The 20,334-nt window shown below is 33.6% G+C and overlaps 2 protein-coding genes across 5 annotated transcripts; one reads left to right on the top strand and one right to left on the bottom strand.

Annotated features, from left to right (window-relative positions):
* LOC109325941 lies at nt 5,462-10,361 on the top strand. Of its 4 annotated transcripts, none has more exons than XM_019558562.1 (6): nt 5,462-5,681; nt 5,988-6,045; nt 6,243-6,294; nt 8,498-8,781; nt 8,991-9,137; nt 9,831-10,361. In XM_019558562.1, the coding sequence occupies exons 1-6, from the start codon at nt 5,527-5,529 to the stop codon at nt 10,113-10,115; spliced, it is 981 nt and encodes a 326-aa protein (XP_019414107.1). In that variant the 5' UTR covers nt 5,462-5,526; the 3' UTR covers nt 10,116-10,361. The 4 variants fall into 4 exon arrangements, with proteins under 4 accessions (XP_019414107.1, XP_019414105.1, XP_019414106.1 ...); XM_019558560.1 differs by having other exon boundaries at nt 5,958-6,045; XM_019558561.1 differs by having other exon boundaries at nt 5,463-5,681; nt 5,970-6,045.
* Nucleotides 13,333-19,514, bottom strand: LOC109325928 (CASP-like protein 5A2). Its single transcript, XM_019558545.1, has 3 exons — nt 19,207-19,514; nt 14,338-14,470; nt 13,333-13,702 (listed from the first exon to the last, which is right to left on the bottom strand). Exons 1-3 carry the CDS (start codon nt 19,410-19,412, stop codon nt 13,511-13,513), a joined length of 531 nt encoding a protein of 176 aa, XP_019414090.1. The 5' UTR covers nt 19,413-19,514; the 3' UTR covers nt 13,333-13,510.

Here is a 20,334-nt window from a genome sequence, read left to right as displayed (position 1 = left end):
CAATATTTCCATTATCTCTTCTCATATAGATAGGATATCCCTCTTCATCAACAATTGTAGACTGTTGGAATTTTTTTGGAAAATACCGAGAACACTTACCATCTTTCATACAATGCGAAGACATATTGCAAGAACCACATGGACCATGAATCATATGTGACTTCACCAAGTTGTACAATTCAGGATCATCATTCTTATTTGGAATTTCAGCAGAGATGATTCTATCAATGTCAGTTGGAGATGGATATTTGTTAGAAGGATGCAAAAAAATAAGCAAGTGTACATGTGGTAAACCTCTCTTGTGGAATTCAATGATGTACATATCTGAAACATTAATTAACAAAGGAATAATTAGTATCCAAAATTACTTGTACATTAACATATATGAGATAAAGCTAAATATATTGTGAAATATATACACGCAATTACTTTACCCAATACATGTCTTTTTTTTTTTATATCTTGAGGCAATTGTTCAAACTTCATTTAGAAGACTCTTGAAATTATATCTGGTCTATCATGCGGCTTCAAACCTAAAGGATTCAGAAATCTTACAATTTCAGGCCAATTAGGATTGCATGTCATTGTTAGAAATAAATCAGGAAATCCCAATGAACTACAAATGGCCATCAATGAAATACAAATGGCCATCCCATCAAGGTATAATTAATCCATGTACCTACGACTACCAACAAAGGTTGAAGGTAATATGACTCTTTTTCCAATATTTGATCCTTCAGTTTGGTCATTTATTTGAGACTGATTCAAATTTCTGTATTTATCAACCCTTAACTTTGACTGATTTCTTTTGATAAAAGATAGTCGTTCAGACTCCACCATAGTATAAGCATCCACTAAAAATTGATGAAATAGTCTTCTTGACCTCAACAAAGATTGAGCCTCATTCTTCCTTGTTTGTAGTCTAAAGGATATCCATTCTCTCACTGTTAGACGATTACGTTTCCTATTTTGAGAATCAGGTCTAGCTCTGTGACAAACATCATGTCTGTAACCATCCTTCCCAAATGGAAACAACAACGGATATTGAAAAGCTAAATAGCTTGCATGTAATTCATTAATTCTCTTTAAATTACCAGTTTGTGTCTCCATGATTATATCTCTTTGTGATGTTGAATCAATATCTCCAACTATTAAAGCAGCCACTTCAGAAACCGTTGGTAAGTTATTTACTCTACCATCAGAACTCCTTTCGGAAATTAGCTTCAACTTCAAATTAGGAATTACACCATCTTTTAATCTTTCCCTTGCCATTCTAAAGGACTTTGCATGAACATTGTATTCATCCAACATTTGCGATAATTGGCAAACTACTTCGGAATCAACCTTGTTGTTCCTATATTCATGAATTGAACAAAAAATCAATAAGATTGCATATAAAAGAAAAAAATATGACATTATTATCCATGGTAATATTATCATATACCTTATTCCTTCCATTCTATTTTGAATTTCATGATATGTATCATAAATGTAAAGTTGCGCAAAATTTGGGCCTTGTCCAGGCATCGACAACATACTACCTATACGATGGAATGGTTGTCCTTGTATCCTAATAGTTGGAGGACCTCTACCATTATTGATTGATCTATCAAATTTTGCACCCGCGGATGTGAAGGCAAACATCATGTTGTATAGGCGAATATTGTTTTGATAATTTAGACTATCACGAGAGTGCAAATCAAAAAGTAGATGTTGAAGTATTGGAGGAGGTGTTTTCAATAAGGGTATTTGAACTTTACCATCACCACAACAAAGTTCATATTTGGGCATTGTGGTGTTTCTATGTTTTCGCTTTCGCTCTTCATACCACATGCATGCTCCACAATGATCACATTCAATAATAGGATCACCAATATTAGAATAACCTAAGCAAATAATTATAACGTCAGTCACTATTTTGGTGTAATATTTAGTAAAAATTAAAATATTCAGTAAATAACCTTGATGATTTTGAGCCATTGAAGTTGTATAAGAATTATGAACTTCATCTTCATCTCCCGAAGAGTATTCAATATTAACATCGTCTAAATATAAAGAATAAAACATATTATCATTAAAGAGAATCATTAAATGACTACTAACAACATTAAAATTCATATTGAATACCTTCTATGTCAATTTCAGAATTGACATCATCTTCATCTGTATGATCATTGATTTGTTGACTATAACTTTGCATTGATGAAAAATGTAACATACTTTTGTTGTTGCATTGTTGCTGAAGTTTTCAAGATGTAACATGTTCCCATATCTATTCATAAGATTTATACCTCTAGATTCTTGATTCACAAATCTCTTTTTCCTAGATTGGTCATGGATTTCTGATGGTTGGGTTTGGGAAGTCGAAGTTGAACAACCATTGATGTTGAATAAACCGTAACTTTCTTTGAATTGGGCAGAATTTAAATCTATATTTGATAGCAGGGTTCTACTCATTTGCATCAGTGTAGAATTTTGTTGTTGAGATTGCACTGATGAACGTGTTTGTTGTTTGGATCTTGAATAATTTAAACTTTTATCCTTCAAAATAGACTTTCTTTTATTTCTTGCTATTGAAGAGGAGATATTTGGTTTATTTGTATCCATTTGATATGAACAAAAAAAGATACGCATTCAACAAATAAAGTCCTGTTTTATGCAAAATGTATACATTCAAGTATAAGATTAGTGTATAACTTAAATAATTAAACATTAATACATAGACAATGAAACTGGTAGCCACCAAACAAAGTATGTCACATTATTTATTGATGCTTATATCATTTGTTATCAAAAATTATTTTATCATTTAGTAATTATATTATACAAAGTAATCATAAAAAATAAGACATCTTTGTATCCATATAATAACAACAGTCCATGACAATCTCTCACATTTAATAATATAATTTAAAAATTGGTACAAAAAGAACTTTAAAAGTGGTACAAAATGAATAAAGCAGACATAGGGATATATCATAGTAGTAGAGTGCATAATATGTCTGGTTTGATAATCTGACTGCGGATTAGATCATAGAATACAAAATCTAACTCCTATCTGGTTTGATAATCTGGTTTAATTTGAACAACAAATGGAGAACATCAAACTGCATTCCAATTCACCAAATTCATATACACGGTTCCGGAATCTACAAAATATAATTGAAACAAAATATGAGAATTATAGAAGTTTTTTAAGAAATAAAATTCAACATGTCAAAGTGGATAATAGTTTCAATTATATTAGAAAGGGGAGAAATATAAGACCCTAAAAATAGTAGTAAGGGACAGAGAATCATGAGATGTTGCAGGTGAAGAAAAGAAAAAGACAAATTTTGAATGAGGAAATTGAACACACAACGCAGAAAAGCCAACACTGAAGGGTGTTAGTAGTTTGCTAAAATAAGCTGAAACTGTGCTCATATAAATTGCCTAAATAATATATAATGAAAATAAATATCAGTATAAGACCCTAAAAATAGTAGTAAGGGGACATAGAATCATGAGATGATGCAGGTGAAGAAAAGAAAAAGACAAATTTTGAATGAGGAAATTGAACCCACAACGCAGAAAGGCGCCAACACTGGAGGGAGTTAGTAGTTTGCTACAATAAGCTGAAACTGTGCTCATATAAATTGCCTAAATGATATATAATGAAGATAAATATCAGACACATGACAAATAAATAATGACACTAAAAGACCAGAACTAAACAAACATATATATAGCAAATATATATAACAAATATAAAAAATAAATAATGACACCGAAATACACCACAAATATATATTAAACAGCAAAAAGTAATAAAGTTAACATTTTTTACAAAAATATTGAATGTAGAGCGTATCTGGAACGTTACATGAAGATACAAATAAAAAGAAAGGAACAGCTTTAGATCTAGAACTTATACATGTTCATGGTAAAAGATAACAAAATATCAAAAATATAAAAAATAAATAATGACACTGAAATACACCACAAATATATATTAAACAAAAAAAAAATAATAAAGTTAACATTTTTTACAAAAACATTGAATGTAGAGCAGATCTGGAACGTTACATGAAGATCCAAATAAAAAGAAAGGAACAACTTTAGATCTAGAACATATGTGCATGTTCATGGTAAAATATAACAAATATAAAAATAAATAATGACACTGAAATACATCACAAATATATATTAAACAGCAAAAAGTAATAAAGTTAACATCTTTTACAAAAACATTGAATGTAGAGCGGATCTGGAACGTTACATGAAGATCCAAGTAAAAAGAAAGGAACAACTTTAGATCTAGAACATATGTATGTTCATGGTAAAATATAACAAATATAACAAATATAAAAAATAAATAATGACACCGAAATACACCACAAAGATATATTAAACAGCAAAAAGTAATAGAGTTAACAGTTTGAAGGCAACAATGTGAAAGTATCGTCAATGCTACAACATGAACAAGTTTAGATCTAGAACACATGCATGTTCATCATAGTAAGATGATCAAAGAAAGAACTTCATATATGAAAAATGGAAAATGATCAAAGTAAGATGATGATTACATAGAAATGAAAAAAAAATGAAGAACTTTGAATCGTTAAGTATGAATCTCAGTTACCTTGAATAGAGTAGTGAATAAAGAAAGAAGCAAAAATGAAATAGCTTTGTAACATGAGAAGAAAACGTGTAGCAGATTTCAAAGAAACGAATAGCCTTGATAACCTTGAAATGAATGGCCTTGGAAACGTGAGAAACTTTTGGAATGACGACCTTGTTATTATTATTTGAAATGAATGACTTGGAGAAATGAATGGCTTTGGAGAAATGAATTGACAGAGTTTTGTTAATAAATAACTTGGTGGAGTTTTGCTTTAATTGGCAGAGTTCTACTAATAATAACGTGGCAGACTTTTAATTTTTGAATTTCTTTTAGTATAAAAAAATTTGGTTTTACAATTTTGTCCTCTAAAAATCCAAGTGGCAAAAATGAAGATGTCCCATATTATAATAATGCTAGCCCAATGCATTCTTATATAGATAGCAGACGTGGCAGAGTTTTGCTTTAATTGGCAGAGTTCTGCTAATAATAACGTGGTAGACCTTTAATTTTTGAATTTCTTTTAATATAAAAAAATTTGGTTTTACAATTTTGTCCTCTAAAAATCTAAGTGACAAAAAATGAAGATGTCCAATATTGTAATAATGCTAGCCCAATGCATTCTTATATAGATAGTAGATTATAAGAAGGAAATGAAGGATTAAATTATTAACCAAAGAAAAAATGTATTAATAAAATATAAATTATATTATCTATCATTAATATTTAATTATTATTAATTCCTTAAAAAAGTAATCTAAATAAATGGTAAATAATATAACAATTATGTAAAAAATTTTACACATGGTAGAGATATCACAATTTATTAACAACTGATGCACATGTGTAACAGTGTTGGATAACCTCCAACTAACACAACCCAACAGTAGAAGCAGAAGAACAACATCCTTAACTCCACACCAACAATGTGCCACTCTCTCTTTCTCTCTCACTCTTTTCCTTCTTTCACCCTTCTTCCAACCAAATCCTTCAAACATTCTCCTCCCAACACCAACCATTTTCCATTCAACTTCTCTTCTTCCCTATCTAAACCTCCTCATGCTTTCTCTCCCTCTCTCAAGTAAGTAACAACCCCACTTCCTATGCAATATACTCAAAGTTTCCATCTTTCTACCATTTTTAGTGTTTAATGAATGTTATGCATCATGGGTTTGCTTTATTTTGGTTTCTTCGAGCTTCATTTCACAATTGTTAACCATTAATTGTGTTTAGGAAACTATTCAGCTTAATTATTGGACAATTGTAGATTATGTGCTTTTGTTTAAAATGGAATTTTAAGTTGTGCTTAGTGGGATACATATTCATATTTAAGATATCCAATTTTGTTACCATGGAGCTTTATTTACAGAAATTTGAGTGCTTCTAGAGCTCAAACTTTGGGATATACTGGACATGATGCAATGAAGAATTGGGTTGTGCTTCAGGTTGTTTTTCTTTCACATGCTTCATTTCTAAATTAAGCATTTTAACCTTAGTTTTTCATACTTTTTGGGAAAATTTAAGTCATAAATTATAATGGTTTGGATTCTATCATTCTACAACTGATATTTTGTACAAATCATACTATTTCACATCCTAAGGTCCAGTTGCTAATTTTTTCTTCCATTGTGGTTGAAGACAGATGTTTCGAAGGGAAATGGCAACGAAATCCCGTGTAGAAGAACAATCTGAGGGTAATTCAAAGTTCTTTCTTTTAATTTTCTTATTCATAATAATGTTGTTTTCATGTATTTTAAAGAAAAAATGGCAAGTTTTGAATACCATAAAAGTAAATGGTTTTGCTATTATAGGATTGTGCTGCTTGCCGTTGTTTCTGCATATACTGACTATCTGATGCTCTTATGTTCAACTCATGGTAAACCTCTAATGCTTTGTATAAATAATAAAAAGGGCGAACTAGTGCACGAGGCTCCACTTAAGCTTTGTTTGGAAGTGAGGTTTTGAAGGGGAAATGAAGGGATATCTTGTTTGGAAGTTGGATGAAGGAGAGGGGAAGGTACCCTCCATGTGTCTATTTTTTAAGTTCCCTCCAACTTGAGTTTTTCTAGAATGTCAAAATAACTAAATATTTTTAGTAATATTATATAATTATACATTATTGTTCATTTCTCTTCCTTTTCCTTTCCTTTCCTTTCCTCCCCTTCTTAACTCTTTAATCCCTCTCCTTCCCTTTCCCTCATAACTCCCAAACAAAGCCTTAGTGGGTATGGGGAGGGAAGATGTACACAGACTTATCCCTACAAGCATAGAGGTTATTTCCTGGATTTGAAACTGTGATCTCATGGTCACTAAGTAACAACCTTACCGTTGTGTCAAGCTCACCCTCTGCATTGTATAAATAATGATTGGGAAAATTCCATTATCATGCCAATTGCCAAAGTTATGAAAACAAAAAGGAAAAGGATCATGAGAGTTGACGGGATTAAAAAAGGATTAATCTGTGTTATTTCAATTTTTTAGGTATTCTACAGATTTTTTTTTGCATATTTAGTTTCTCTTAATTTTTGAGATTGTGATAGGTGACAGTAAACCTGTGAAATAGGTCAACCTTCCATGACCAATCATGGTTTATCTTAGGAGACATGTGTGCTAGGTTGTGTTTGTTGATTCTCTAAATTGACAATTTCACAAGTCTTATGATACACATTGTTAATCTGGTTAACCTTTTAAAAAAAATAAATAACTATAATAGTTAAGAAATATTTTTAAAGACCAACAAGTTTTAATACTTAAGTGACATACTTGAATAAGTCACAGAAAGAGAGAAGTTTACAATTCTACTTTGTTTTTTGTGACTTAAACAATAGTTCCCTTTGATGGACTCTGGGGTATTTTCATGTAAATCTTGCTTTCAATTCGAAACCCATTCGTTGAATAGAACTTCAGTCCTCCTTGGTAAAGCCATTTGCAAGTCCAAAGCTTCCTCTTAGGTGAAGTCCTTGCTTATTATATAATGCATATCAATCAGAAGTTGTAGGTTCATAGGCCACAAAAGACTATTTCCCTTCGTGTATATGTTATATGTGGTGCGAACTCAAAATTCGGTCCCCACTTGTTCATGCATTGTTCTGGAGCTGTTTCTTTGTGGAATGCTATGTTTGGTGTTTTTGGAGAGTGCTAGGTTTTCCATATAACCTTGGAGTAGTTTTGTTGACTAGATTTGTTGGTTTTATGAAAGGGAAAGAAGCCTAATCCTTATAGTAATGTGCACTCTATGGAGCAGCTCCTTTGGGATAAGATTAGGTGCTTGACTTATATTTTGTGTAAAGACCAAAGTCTTTTTAAAAGAATTTCTCATACAAATATGTTGAGAGATTGAATAGCATTGCTTCATTGATGTTTTTTTCTTTATGATTGTTCTCTTTTTATTTCGTAACAAGGACCTCTTGTCCTCCTAACTCTTTGTATTCTTCTTCTCATCATTGTAATGAGTTTCTTCTTTTACCAAAAAATAAATGTACAAGAAAATTTACAATCTATTTAGTTTGGTAAGCATCATGACCACTTAACGTAAACATTGTATCATTGATCTGGTTGGCAAACATAAAATTTTTCGTTATGAAATATTTTTATTTAAGAGAACCAGTCTTTCCCAATCCACCTCAAACTGTGGATTAAGCTGGTGGATAATGGTTTGTGATTCGAACTTGTCCTTAAGCAGGGCAGGAGGGGTCAAACCAATGGGTTCATCAACCTGATTTGTTAGCTCTAGGCAACAATTAGAATTGTGATGTTTCCGTTAAATCTAAATGCATCTATTGGTATATATAGTCAACTTGGTACTTAAGTAAAATCAGTGCGAAATGTGTGTACTGTTTTAATTATCACTGCATTCCAAATGAGACATTTCTCTTTTCAACCTTGTCATGCTTTCAGGGAATGACTTTACAATCAATGATCATGGAGATAGGGAAATGGCAACTAGATGGGCTACAGCTTTCTTGTTTGGACAAACTTTATCAGTGGTTTCTCCTGAAATGGCTTATGCAAGTAACACAGTGAAGATGAATGAGATATATGAAGTGGGAGAGTTATTTGATTTAGGGATCCAACTATTGTACTTGCTATTGTTATTGGGTTTGCTAGGGGCTGGGACATACTCCGTGATTCGCCAAGTTCTTGTTCGCAGAGAACTTGACCTTTCTGCCAAAGAGTTGCAGGTGAAAACTCGTTCTTTGTCTTTTTGGTCGTTTAGATTATTTGTTGTTACTCTTGAACCAGACTGTTGGTATTAACCTCTGAAATATGTTAGACCCCGAATTTTATATTTTCTTGCTATATGATTTTGTTTAATTTCTGATTTGGTAGTGTAACAAAGACTACACGGGAACTACATGGAACTATTTTTAATTTTCCTCAGTTGTTTCAGGAGCAAATAAGAAGTGGTGATGCAGATGCGACAGGGCTTTATGAACTTGGTGCTGTAATGCTGCGGAGAAAGTTTTACCCAGCTGCTACTAAGTACTTGCTTCAGGCAATCGAGAAATGGGATGGAGATGATCAGGATCTTGCCCAGGTCCAATGAATTTCATGTATACTAATTTAATTACTTTATATATGGACATGGGGAACTTTAATTTTAAAATTTACTTTGAGATATGTTGGCTCCTTGGTATATCGATAACTGGTGTTAGGGATTCCTCTGCCATGTTCTTTGAACACTTATGACATAAAGATTGGTTTAGTTTTGATTGGGTTTTTTTTTTTTTATAGAAGTTCCTGTTGTTATGAAAGGAAGTTTTCTCCTTTAATTCTCTTTTTTTTTTCGGGGAATTTTAATAACTGCCTTTATCCTGTAAGAAATTTTTTCACTGGCTATCTTTAATTATTGAACAGAGTATCTCCCACAGTTCGAGTATATAATTGATGAGATCAAATATAGATGTAGGGAAAGAACACTACTTGATTGACATTTGATCCTAATAGACGAACAGAAACACATACGGAGAAAGTAATGCTGAAAACGATATATGAAGAACTTTATGAGCCTGATTCTGCCTATAGAATGCTTATAGACTTGATTAAACACGGTTTTAGCAGTGAATTTTATGGAGTTCATATAAAAAATATGTCACCCAATATTTCATGATAAGTTATCAGAATGATAGCATTTTCGTGCTGTACAGTTCTAGTTATACAATTCTACTAGTACTGTCATATACTGATAAAACTTGCCGACAACTACCTTGCTAATGTTCACATTCTATAGGTTTATAATGCTCTTGGTGTTAGCTATGTTCGCGACGACAAACTTGAAAAGGGAATTACACAATTTGAGACCGCTGTAAAGCTTCAACCAGGCTATGTCACAGCATGGAACAATCTCGGTGATGCCTATGAGAAGAAAAAAGAATACAAGGCTGCACTGATGGCATTTGAAGAAGTCCTTCTGTTTGACCCCGACAACAAGATTGCTCAGCCGAGGAGAGATGCTATGAAGGAACAAGTTGAAATGTATAAAGGAGTTCCACTCAAATCAAAAGAGAAAAGATGAATGCCATTGTATCAACTCACTGCGTTTGTCCAACATAAATACCAAATTTCTGATATGAGAGGAGCAGTACCATACAGCTTTCAGATGGATTGAATGATGATTCAAATTGGTTGTTATCGAAGGAGTTCACTTGTTCGTTCTGTCCGAAAAATGTTTACAGGTACCATGTTTGGTTTGTATTAGAAAGAGAGAGGGAGAGGAAATGATGTAATTTTGTTGCTTAATGCAATTTTTTAAAATGAAACAAATAAAATGATTATTGTGATAACTGACTGTTTGTCAAGCATCATTAGAAATTCCTTTGGATTAAATTGCCAAGGTATAGCGACTTGATTCTCATGGTGGAAGTATGACATTTCCAACCACAACCGCAAATGCAGAACGGCTAGATGGGGCTCCGAAGATACGTAATTGAGTCTGAAGAGAAAGAATACTTGAATGGATATACTTTTTATACTTATAAGTTAAAAGTATTTATCAGAACTAAAGAGGTGAGAATACTTATAATATTTAACATAATATTAAATAGTGGATTTTCTTTCTATCGATGCTGAAAGAAGTAAATTCTTGGGTTGAGAGAAAATTGTGTTTTCTTCTTACCCTACACTCTTCGTTGCTTTGTTATTCTAATGTGGGATTTGGGTTCTAAAAGGATAACTTTCGCAAAATATTTTTAACATATTTAGCGTGTTTGAAAAAAGAAACACAACACATCCAATCTGAATTGTCTCTTTTTCTGGCAAGTAAAATTTCATTCAATGTTACTACAGAAAAAGATACATCAATTCATAACAGTAACAGCAGAGCAAAGATAGAATAGAGTTGTATAGTGTAGGGATGACAATGTGTAGTAATATCCATAACGAGTCGAGTCTGAGCCCGTGTTTTTGGACTTGCAAGTAATTGGGATAAAAAAATTTGAAACTCGTTGTCGAGTGGGTCCAAATCTGGGTAATGAAGTACCCAGAAGCGCAGATACTATATATATATATATTAACTAATCATATTTTCGGTGATAATTGTAATGTTATATTAACATTATGTTTTTAGTAAAAAAATATATTTAAATGACAATTTAAAGTTGTGTATTTGTACTTTTTATCATAGTTGACAAGATCGAGATCTTACGTAAGATCAGAAGAAGTAGATGAAAACGTAAAACGTGTGATCATAACATGGATCGTAAGATCCTACAAAATATTGATTTTTTTAAACATACATATGCACAAAATAATAAAAACTTCGGCTTTAAAAACTTAAACTTACAACATCAAAATATATATGCATACAAAAGTCCTAGGTCTTACATAATTGCAAAACTAACATGTAAACACAATTAACTAGTGTTTGATAGCAAAAGCCAAAAAGCACCAACAAGTATGAAAGCCAAATATTATACTACATACATACTATATACATATATAATATAATATGTATGTGGAAATATCATGTAGCTACACCGTGTTTTATATGGAAACATCATGTTTTATGTAGGCTACACATATATTATAATAGTATGTATATCGAAAGTGGAACAAAAGTCAATTTGAGTGCTGACAGTGACACGTACAAAGCAAAATTTAACAAAAGCATAACACAACAAAAACACATAAAAAGAAGAGAGAACATAACAAAGGCAATACAATAAGCACTATTTTTCTCCCATTACACATTACAACTTAAAAGAGAGAAATAACATCACTTTAGATAATAAGGAAAACAAATATGTTGAAGATGAAGATGATAATAAGGAAACTTGAAAATGAAGTCTTGAGAGCTTTTGGTTGTGGCTGTAACTTATACTTCTATTCATTATGATATGTTTGTTATTTTGCAATTTAGGGTTTAGAAGAATTTTGGACCGGTCAAATAATTTCGGGCTATGGGTTTCCCTACGGGTTTAGAAGATGAGAATTTTGCAATTTAGGATTTTTGCCGTAAAAATAGAAAATTACAACGAGACAGCGATTTTACGATCCTACGATCTTCCCCAACAATCTCACTGGCGATGGTGAAATCACATTCAAACTAGACACACAACTCGCTAGCTCTTGAAAACTCATAAGATCTACCAATCCTACAAGTTAAATTGTGATCTTAACTATTAAGCTTTTTATTCTTGTTATTATCATTTCATGATACTCATGTGAAACTTCAATTAGAATCAGACCCCACCCTTTGAATAAGGTTTAACAATTAAGAGGTATAGGGACAGTACAATCTGCAAGCATAGAGCTAGAAGAACAAGCAACCACCAGACTTCCACTCTTCAATGGAACAACTATAATGATTGGAAGAAGAGGATGATGACATTCCTCACGAGAAGTATTGATATTCGGTAACCGATAGAAAATGGCTATTCAAAACCGAAAAACATTGCGGAGGAAGACACGCACCAGAGAAGATGAACTTCAAAATAGAAGGGTCAATATCAAGTAAACTTAAGCTAAACATTATCTATTGTGTGCTATAAGTAACAAAGTGTTGATTTAGTGGTGTAAGGCCCTGCTAGATCTTTAGGATGACCAAAAGGTCAAGGATTCGATTCCTGAGAACAACACTTGTTGGGATGTGCAGCCACACAACCCAAAAGGGATTAATTCCTTACCCAAAAGATAAGGGGATAGATACCCTTGGTAGCATCAAAAAAATCAGAATATGATAATGTTATGATAATGTTCTCAGTCTGGACATATATCCAGATCTATTTTAAATCTACTAAAAAAAACTATCATGTTAACCTTTCATGTGATGTTTCTCTTTCAATGATATCATCTTATTCATTTAATTTTGGAAAATAACTGATTTCCTTTTGCTACTAATCTTTCTTTTTTTTACAAAGTTTGTGTTCAACTTTAGACATTGCACTCAATAGACCAACCAACTCGATCAACATCCAGTTGGTTCGGTTCAGGTTTTTAGTTGAACTGCATTTTACTCAAATCAACTCAGCTCAACCTAGTTGATTAGTTTTTGATCGCTTTTCCAAATAATACATACCAACCCATTGTCGAAAGCACATCTATTGTCCCACGCTTTGTGCCACTCCATGTACCATGGGCTTATTATTGGTTAGAAAAATATTTAATAATTAAATTTTAACTTAAATATATTTTTTCTGACCATCCCAATGGGACATGGAGTGGCACAAAGTGTGAGACAGCAGATGTGTATCCCCCATTGTCCTAGTCATTTGCACATAATTTACTTGCAAGGGTAACTATCACATCATTTGATAAATGTTAACATCTGTTTTCAAGCTCATACCTTGATTTGAAAAGTGGAAACATTTCAAAGGCCAAAAGAAGCCCAATAATATGATTTGAAACAATCAGGGCCATCAATCCATAGTGTATTACATACACAGCTATAACTAGAAACCTTCCATGCTGCTTCTATTTGGAAGCAAGAGTCCAGAAATTCAAAAAAAATGAAGGTGAAGCAGCAAACCAACTCATAAATGCCATGGCTGTTGCTGTCTCAAATCTGCTGCAATGGTTCTGTGCACAATCATTCAGGTCATTGCCAATAAGGACTGTGATACCGGCTGAAGCACAGGCTGAAGAAAACGTGAGTGTTGAAGTAATCTGCAGTAGAATTCATGGGGAAGAAAATCAAAAGTTTCATAGGGATACACATTTTAAAGAAAAAACACCATGGGCATAATGTGTGCCTCTGCATTCTCTTTATGCAATGAACTATATCAAATCATTATTAAAAGAAAGCAAAAATTATCAATAATAAGCCGCATGAAAATATTGACTTCTATATCACCCCTTCATCATACCAAAATGCGGCTATAGTATATAAATAGGTAAACAATCAGATCCATAGCTAACACGGCTTTTGGCTAAGTACACTGTTTAAGAATTTATCTGACCACATTGGTCTAATGGTTAGGAGGAAGTCTTCACTTAGACAAACAACAACCAAGCCATAGTCCCAGTACGTGAGGTCGGCTACATTTATTCCCCGGCTGAAGACAAATCAAACAACTATCTAGTATGTGGTTATATTTTTTGTGCATCATGGCATTGAACGTTTTGACTACAAAGTACTGCTACGGTGCTACCATGAATAATTTTACAAGATCAATTGTTTGTATAACTAATTAACTCAAAGTCAGAGTTCTTCTCCAAAGTACTGCAAGTGAGAATGACGAGGAAAACAATTTTACAAGATTAATTGAACCAGTTAACTAAGTCTACCAGCATACTCTTACCCCATCACCAATAGAGAATAGTCTGACAATTCTGGAATTTCGGTAGCTACGCCTTACTAAAATGGCATATATATCAGCAATTGCCAAGGACAGGCTCCACAAGGTTTGCAGGCTGACAGCAGCAACTAGGTAACTGGTACAGCAAATATAACAAAATATGTTATGCTAGGACAAAAGTGGAGACCATGAGAATGGCACCATAATCAAATGATCAACTTTTAAAACATTACAGTAGAGATACCAAAATTTCAAGAAGTGGAGTAACCCTACAATTTGGAAAAGGTCTTCCTAAAATTCATAGAATGTGGTCTTCATATGCTTTCCATATCCTTTATTTTCATTCCATGTACTTAGTTTCATAGACAAAATTTAATTACTTCAAAATAGATTAGGGACACAAAGGCTTGAGCAGATAATCAATTGGATCTTCAGAGAGAGTAAATCTATCTTATTATATTTTATGCAACAACTAAAGAAAGAATTACTTTACCAACATTTCACCGTTTACAAAGTGGTGCCTATGAAAACTAGAGTTTACATTTTACGAAAAATGAATAGTCTAAAAACTTCTCTATGTTTGTCTATATCCAAATTGCAGATTTTTTCCAATAGTGCTCCTTTCTAACTCCTTTAGCCACTGACTTTTCTTATGTTACAACTCGTTACTAATGAACAATGTTTTTGAGAATTTCAATGAGAAAAGACATTGTATGGAAGACCCTACATCCATTTTTTCAATTATTTCTTGAATGAAGATGAGGAGCTGCCATGGGAACAATTGAAAGAGGAGCTACTGGACAGATATGGAGGTTTGGTGAGGGGAGAGTTTTTGAACAACTCACTGCACTTCGGCAATGAGGAAGTGTTGAGGAGTAGATCAAAGATTTTGAACGCCTGACAACACAGTTGAGGAAACTGCCTGATGATAAGTTCTTTGGCTACTTTTTGCATGGAATGAAGGACGAAATTCATGCAAGGATTAGAAGCTTGGAAGCTTTGGGTCCGATTTCATGTGCGCATTTGATGAAAGTAACCAGAGCTATAGAGAAGGAGGTACAACATAGAGGCCATGGGCTTAGTCCAAACCGTAGAGGAGATGCTTGTTTTAGGTCTTGGCCACATGTGTGTTACCATTCAGGCCCAAATCCAAATTTCCACAACAATAATGTGGGAGCAGACTGGGTTGTGGTGAGTGGAGCAAAGGAAGGCCGGTAAAAAACAAATGGGCCAGGTAAGACTGAAGTCACTGGTTTTGGGCTCAATTCAAAACAAGAGGTATATGAGAAGAAGCGGTTTGGTCCAGGGATAGAGATACAAGACATTTGAGCAATAAAGTTTTAATGGAAAGGAAACAAAAAGGCCTATGTTACAAATGTGGAGGACCTTTTCATTGTTCTAAATTGCACTCCACGACTGCAATTGAGCTGCAATATTGCGGTTTCGGGAGTCTCCGCAGCGGCATCAGAGGTAGACTTCTGGCTTGCTTTAGTAAAGAATCAGGGGAAAGGAATCTTGCAAAGTCAGCACATGAAAAAGAATTGATAGTGGTAACTTTAGCAATTCAACATTGGAGACCCTACTTATTGGGAAGGGATTTTCCTGTGTACCGATCAAAATAGTCTCAAGCAACTTTTGATGCATAAGGTTAACATTATTAATCAAATGAACTAGGCAACAAAGCTTCTGGGGTATAGGTTCAAAATACTCTATAAATGTGGACATCAGAACAAAGGAGCAAATGCTCTATCTAGAAGAGATAAGGAAACTAGGTTGCAAAATATGGTGCATTATCCTATCTGGGTGGATATCAAAGCCAAACTCGAAGTGATTTGCAAAGATGAAACAATTCCTGAAAATTGTGGCAGGGTTGCAAGGAGGGAATAACAGGAGACTAGGGTACACAAGGGAAAATAGAGTTTTGTTGTATGAAGGGAGGTTGGTAATTTCCAGAAAGTCCTCTCCCAACATGACCCCACAAGTAGGCCATTCAAGTTTCTGCGTGACATACTGGAGGGTTGCATCCAATTTGTAGTGGTTGAGAATTAAAGGAGATGTCCAGAAGTTTGTAAGAGGGTACGATGTTTGCCAAAGGCAAAAGTAATTAACTACAGCTCTTAGAGGTTTATTGCAACCACTTAAAACACCTAAAAGAATTTGGGATGAAGGATATGAGGCCATTTTTGTTGTGGTGGATAGGCTGTCCAAATACACTCCCTTTATTCCCTTCAAGAATCCATACACAACTTGAGTGGTTGCGGAAGTTTGTCAAAGAAATCGTGAAGTTGCACGGTTTTCCCATGTCAATATTGAGTGACAGCGACCCAATTTTCGTTAGTACTTTTTGGAAGGAGCTGTTCAAGATGCAGGGCACTGAGTTGAAGATGAGAACTGCCTACCACCCTTAAATAAATAGGCAAATGGAGCTCATTAATCGATGTTTGGAAACTTTCCTAAGGTATTTTACCACAGATCAACCTAAAGAGTGGCTTCAATGGTTACACTGGGTAGAATTTTGGTATAACACTACCTACCATGATTCAACGGGATGTAGTTCTTTTCAAGCTGTGTATGGGATAAAATGCAAAAAGAGGTGGAAGTGGAAGCAATTCAGAGGAAGCTTGTGGATAGGGATGAGGCATTGCAATGGTTGAAGTACCTTCTCATCAGGGCTCAAAACAAAATGAAGAGTATTCTGACAATAAGAGAATAAAAAGAAGCTTTGAGATAGGAGAATGGGTCTTCTTAAAGCTCAGGCCCCACAAGCAGCAAGCAGTGGTAACAAGAATCAACACGAAGTTGTCTGCTAGATTGTATGGTTCTTTGAAATAATAGAAAGGCTAGATTGTATGTTTCTTTTGAAATATTAGAAAGGATTGGGGCAGTAACATACAAGCTACAATTACCTTAAGAGTAAAAAATACAGTGCCATGTTTCTTTGTTAAAGAAGGCCATTAGGAAACACAAAGTGCAAGAGGAATTGCCTAAGGAGTTAGAAGGAGACTGTTGGAACTGTTAGAACCTGTGACTGAAATTGCTAAAAGAAAAGTGGTGAAAAGCGAGAAAGGATAAGCCAGTGGTTAGTCCAATGGTCAGGAAAAACTGCTGAAGAAGCAACTTGGGAGGATGAGTTCACTATTTGCAGCCAATTACCAAAGTTTAGTCTCGAGGACAACACTAATGCTGAAGGAGGAGATAGGGCACCAAATGAAAGACTTAGCTCACGAGGCGTGGAAAGTGTATTCTAGGTGGATGAAGGGAACGGGTGAGAATGATGAGATGGCAAGAAGAAAGGGTTATAATGAGATGGTTTAGTGTGGTAGTCCGTTTCTGTTACAAATAGGCGAGAGAGAGAAGGGAGGTATCTTTTGTGTGGAATGGATCATTCTGTTAGAAATGGAATAGAGCGTGCTACTCTTTTATTGTAAACCTTTTCCTGTTTCAAATAATATACACTATTCCCTTCGTTTTATTCAATAGATACTCCCTGTCTTTTTTCTGCAACTGTGAATTTCTAGTTCTTAACAGTGCCTAGCAAGATTATTGGTGGCAGCATATGAATTAGTGTAAATACCATTATAGAAGCTTATATTCGGTTTTGTAAACTCTACAGGCCTAAACCACATATTCCTATAAGCCTCATGATAGCAAGCTTTCTTACTAATCAACAACATAACCAACAAATAATTTTGTTAGAGCTATTAATGAGCAACTTCATGAAAGTTTAACATCATCAGCAATCTCCAAATCATTCAACCTATGAAACAATCTCATTGCAGTTTCTACTTGCATGATGGCGAAGCAAATCTAGGGCAATACATGCCATCACAGGGAGACTAATGTGTTCATAAATTCACAAATCACAAAGAGACAAGTAGAAACAGTAATCTAAGTTGAAAAACATAAAAATAGAATTAATTAGTTAAAACTCAACATAAAAACAAAATCCAAAGCTCATACAAGTACATTCCAAAGCACAAATTCCCTTCACTAATAATACCAAATGGATTCAATAAATTCCAAAAATGCAAGCTAATGCTACAAAGCTCCTACCAAGCCCAGGGTCCAAGAGTCGGACTAGCCATGTTTGTCTATAGTAGGCAACCTTACCTTGCATTTGCAAGAAACTCTGACCTCCGGCAACAACTTCAAATGTTTACCCCAAGGCTTCCCTTCACCCAATAAATCACAACCCACCAAAAAAATTGAAAACCCATTTTAAGAAAACAAGTGGGGTCGTCTCCAAGAGCTAGCTCGGTTAGTAGAATTGTAGGACATTAAGCATGAGTGTTTGGGTTCGAAGTTCAAACCCTGGCAGCTGCGGTCTCCAAGAGTCAGCTCGGTTGTTAGAGTTGCAGGACATTAAGCACGAGCCTTTGGGTTCAAAGTTCAAACCTGGCAGCTGCGGTCCCCCCTCCCATTAAAAATACTTCGCAGATCAAGAAAACCAATTGGGGTAATTCCCAATCCCCATCAACAATTACGAAAAAACCCAATTTCAGATCACATGGACACAAAAAAAATGAAAACAAATTCCTCCATTAGAAAATACGTCTCTACCAATTTAGTCCCTAAAAATTGTCACCTCCTTTCCTCAAAACTTCAAATGTTAATCTAATTAGGCCTTCTAATAACAATTTCTGGAGACCCATTAAACCAAAGAGAGTTACTATTTCAACCCAAATTCAATCTCGCTAAATTGCAAAGCACAAACAAATTGGGATACCCATCTTTTTCCATCTACAAATTTATCATTCACCCCATCAAAAAACCCAACTGGGTACTAATTTCCACCAACAAAAACCATTTTTTCTAAAAAAAACTACAAAAGCATAACAATACATAGCAGTGAGCGAGTGAGAGAGAGAGTACCGAAAAGCAGTGACAGAAGGGAAATCGTTGGTAGAAGACATAACAGAGAGAGAAGCAATTGAAAAAGAGAATTGAAAGAAACGCAAGATGAAACCACCAATGGTACCAGGCATGCCTTGAACATCTTTCAACGTTTGTCTTGGCAATATGGCAGCATTATCGGTCAACGGTGGAGCTTCGATTGGATGAACTGATGGACGAACCATGGAGTTGTAAAAGAGTCTATCAAAAATGGTGTGCTATCTATCTCCACCTTAAAGGGGATGAGGTGTTTTAATTTTTCTGAGTTTACTGTTTTTACTTTACTAAACCTATTCCTCCAATAATAAAAAAAAATATTGATAAAGTGATGTAAAGCTCACTTGATATTAGAAATAGTAAAAGATTAAATTAGTCAAGTGTTAGAGGTAAATAAGACACAATCGAATATTAAAAGATTAATTCTTAACTAATAAATTAAGAAATACTATAAAAAGAATCTAACATTTATAGAAGTTTAATATTACCTTATATAAATAACTTGTCTCATTTATTTGTATTACTAATATTTTATATTTAATAGTGTTAATGATAATGAAAATATATGAATAATATAAAAGACACTTATACTCTAACTAAATACATTTAAGTAATACACATCATAAAATGAATGACAACTATGTAGAAAACTTTATAAGGAGAGTACATGTATATTAAATGCACCTTTTGTAGAATTATTTATCATTCATCATATTATTATTTTTATTATTTAAGAATTAATAATGAGTAACACATCAAGAGTATATGATATATTAACGTTGTAAATTAACTATTATACGGTTAACTATTTTCTCATTTATTATTTCAAAAATTAAGAAATTTAATTATAATACATATTTACCTTAATATTACTTGTGGCATAATTTGACAAAGTCATATTTTAGGTTGTTGTGATATATTGATACTTACGTTTGCTCTAAAAAATTATATAAAACCTATGTATTATATATATTTAATAAAAACCTCCTAAATTTTATGTATTTTGTAAGTATAAGATGAGAACTAAGAGAAGTGAATTAGTTTCCTGGTCAAGGTTAAAGTTTTCTGCTATAAAATGTTATATGTTGTTGTAGTGGAAATATTGCAGAA

The sequence above is a fragment of the Lupinus angustifolius genome, chromosome LG13 (assembly GCF_001865875.1).
Source record: "Lupinus angustifolius cultivar Tanjil chromosome LG13, LupAngTanjil_v1.0, whole genome shotgun sequence".
NCBI lineage: Eukaryota > Viridiplantae > Streptophyta > Magnoliopsida > Fabales > Fabaceae > Lupinus > Lupinus angustifolius.
This window is presented reverse-complemented; position numbering and strand designations above follow the sequence as displayed.

What these genes read in the sequence shown, in the direction of transcription:
- LOC109325928 (XM_019558545.1), bottom strand. Translation starts at nt 19,412, where the DNA reads ATGGTTCGTCCATCAGTTCATCCAATCGAAGCTCCACCGTTGACCGAT. An exon ending in CCTTCTGTCACTGCTTTTCG is followed by an intron (nt 14,471 to 19,206) that starts GTACTCTCTCTC and finishes TTGCTGTACCAG; the next exon opens with TTACCTAGTTGCTGCTGTCA. An exon ending in TATTCTCTATTGGTGATGGG is followed by an intron (nt 13,703 to 14,337) that starts GTAAGAGTATGC and finishes ATTCTACTGCAG; the next exon opens with ATTACTTCAACACTCACGTT.
- LOC109325941 (XM_019558560.1), top strand. Translation starts at nt 5,527, where the DNA reads ATGTGCCACTCTCTCTTTCTCTCTCACTCTTTTCCTTCTTTCACCCTT. An exon ending in GCTTTCTCTCCCTCTCTCAA is followed by an intron (nt 5,682 to 5,957) that starts GTAAGTAACAAC and finishes GTTACCATGGAG; the next exon opens with CTTTATTTACAGAAATTTGA. An exon ending in TTTCTGCCAAAGAGTTGCAG is followed by an intron (nt 8,782 to 8,990) that starts GTGAAAACTCGT and finishes CAGTTGTTTCAG; the next exon opens with GAGCAAATAAGAAGTGGTGA.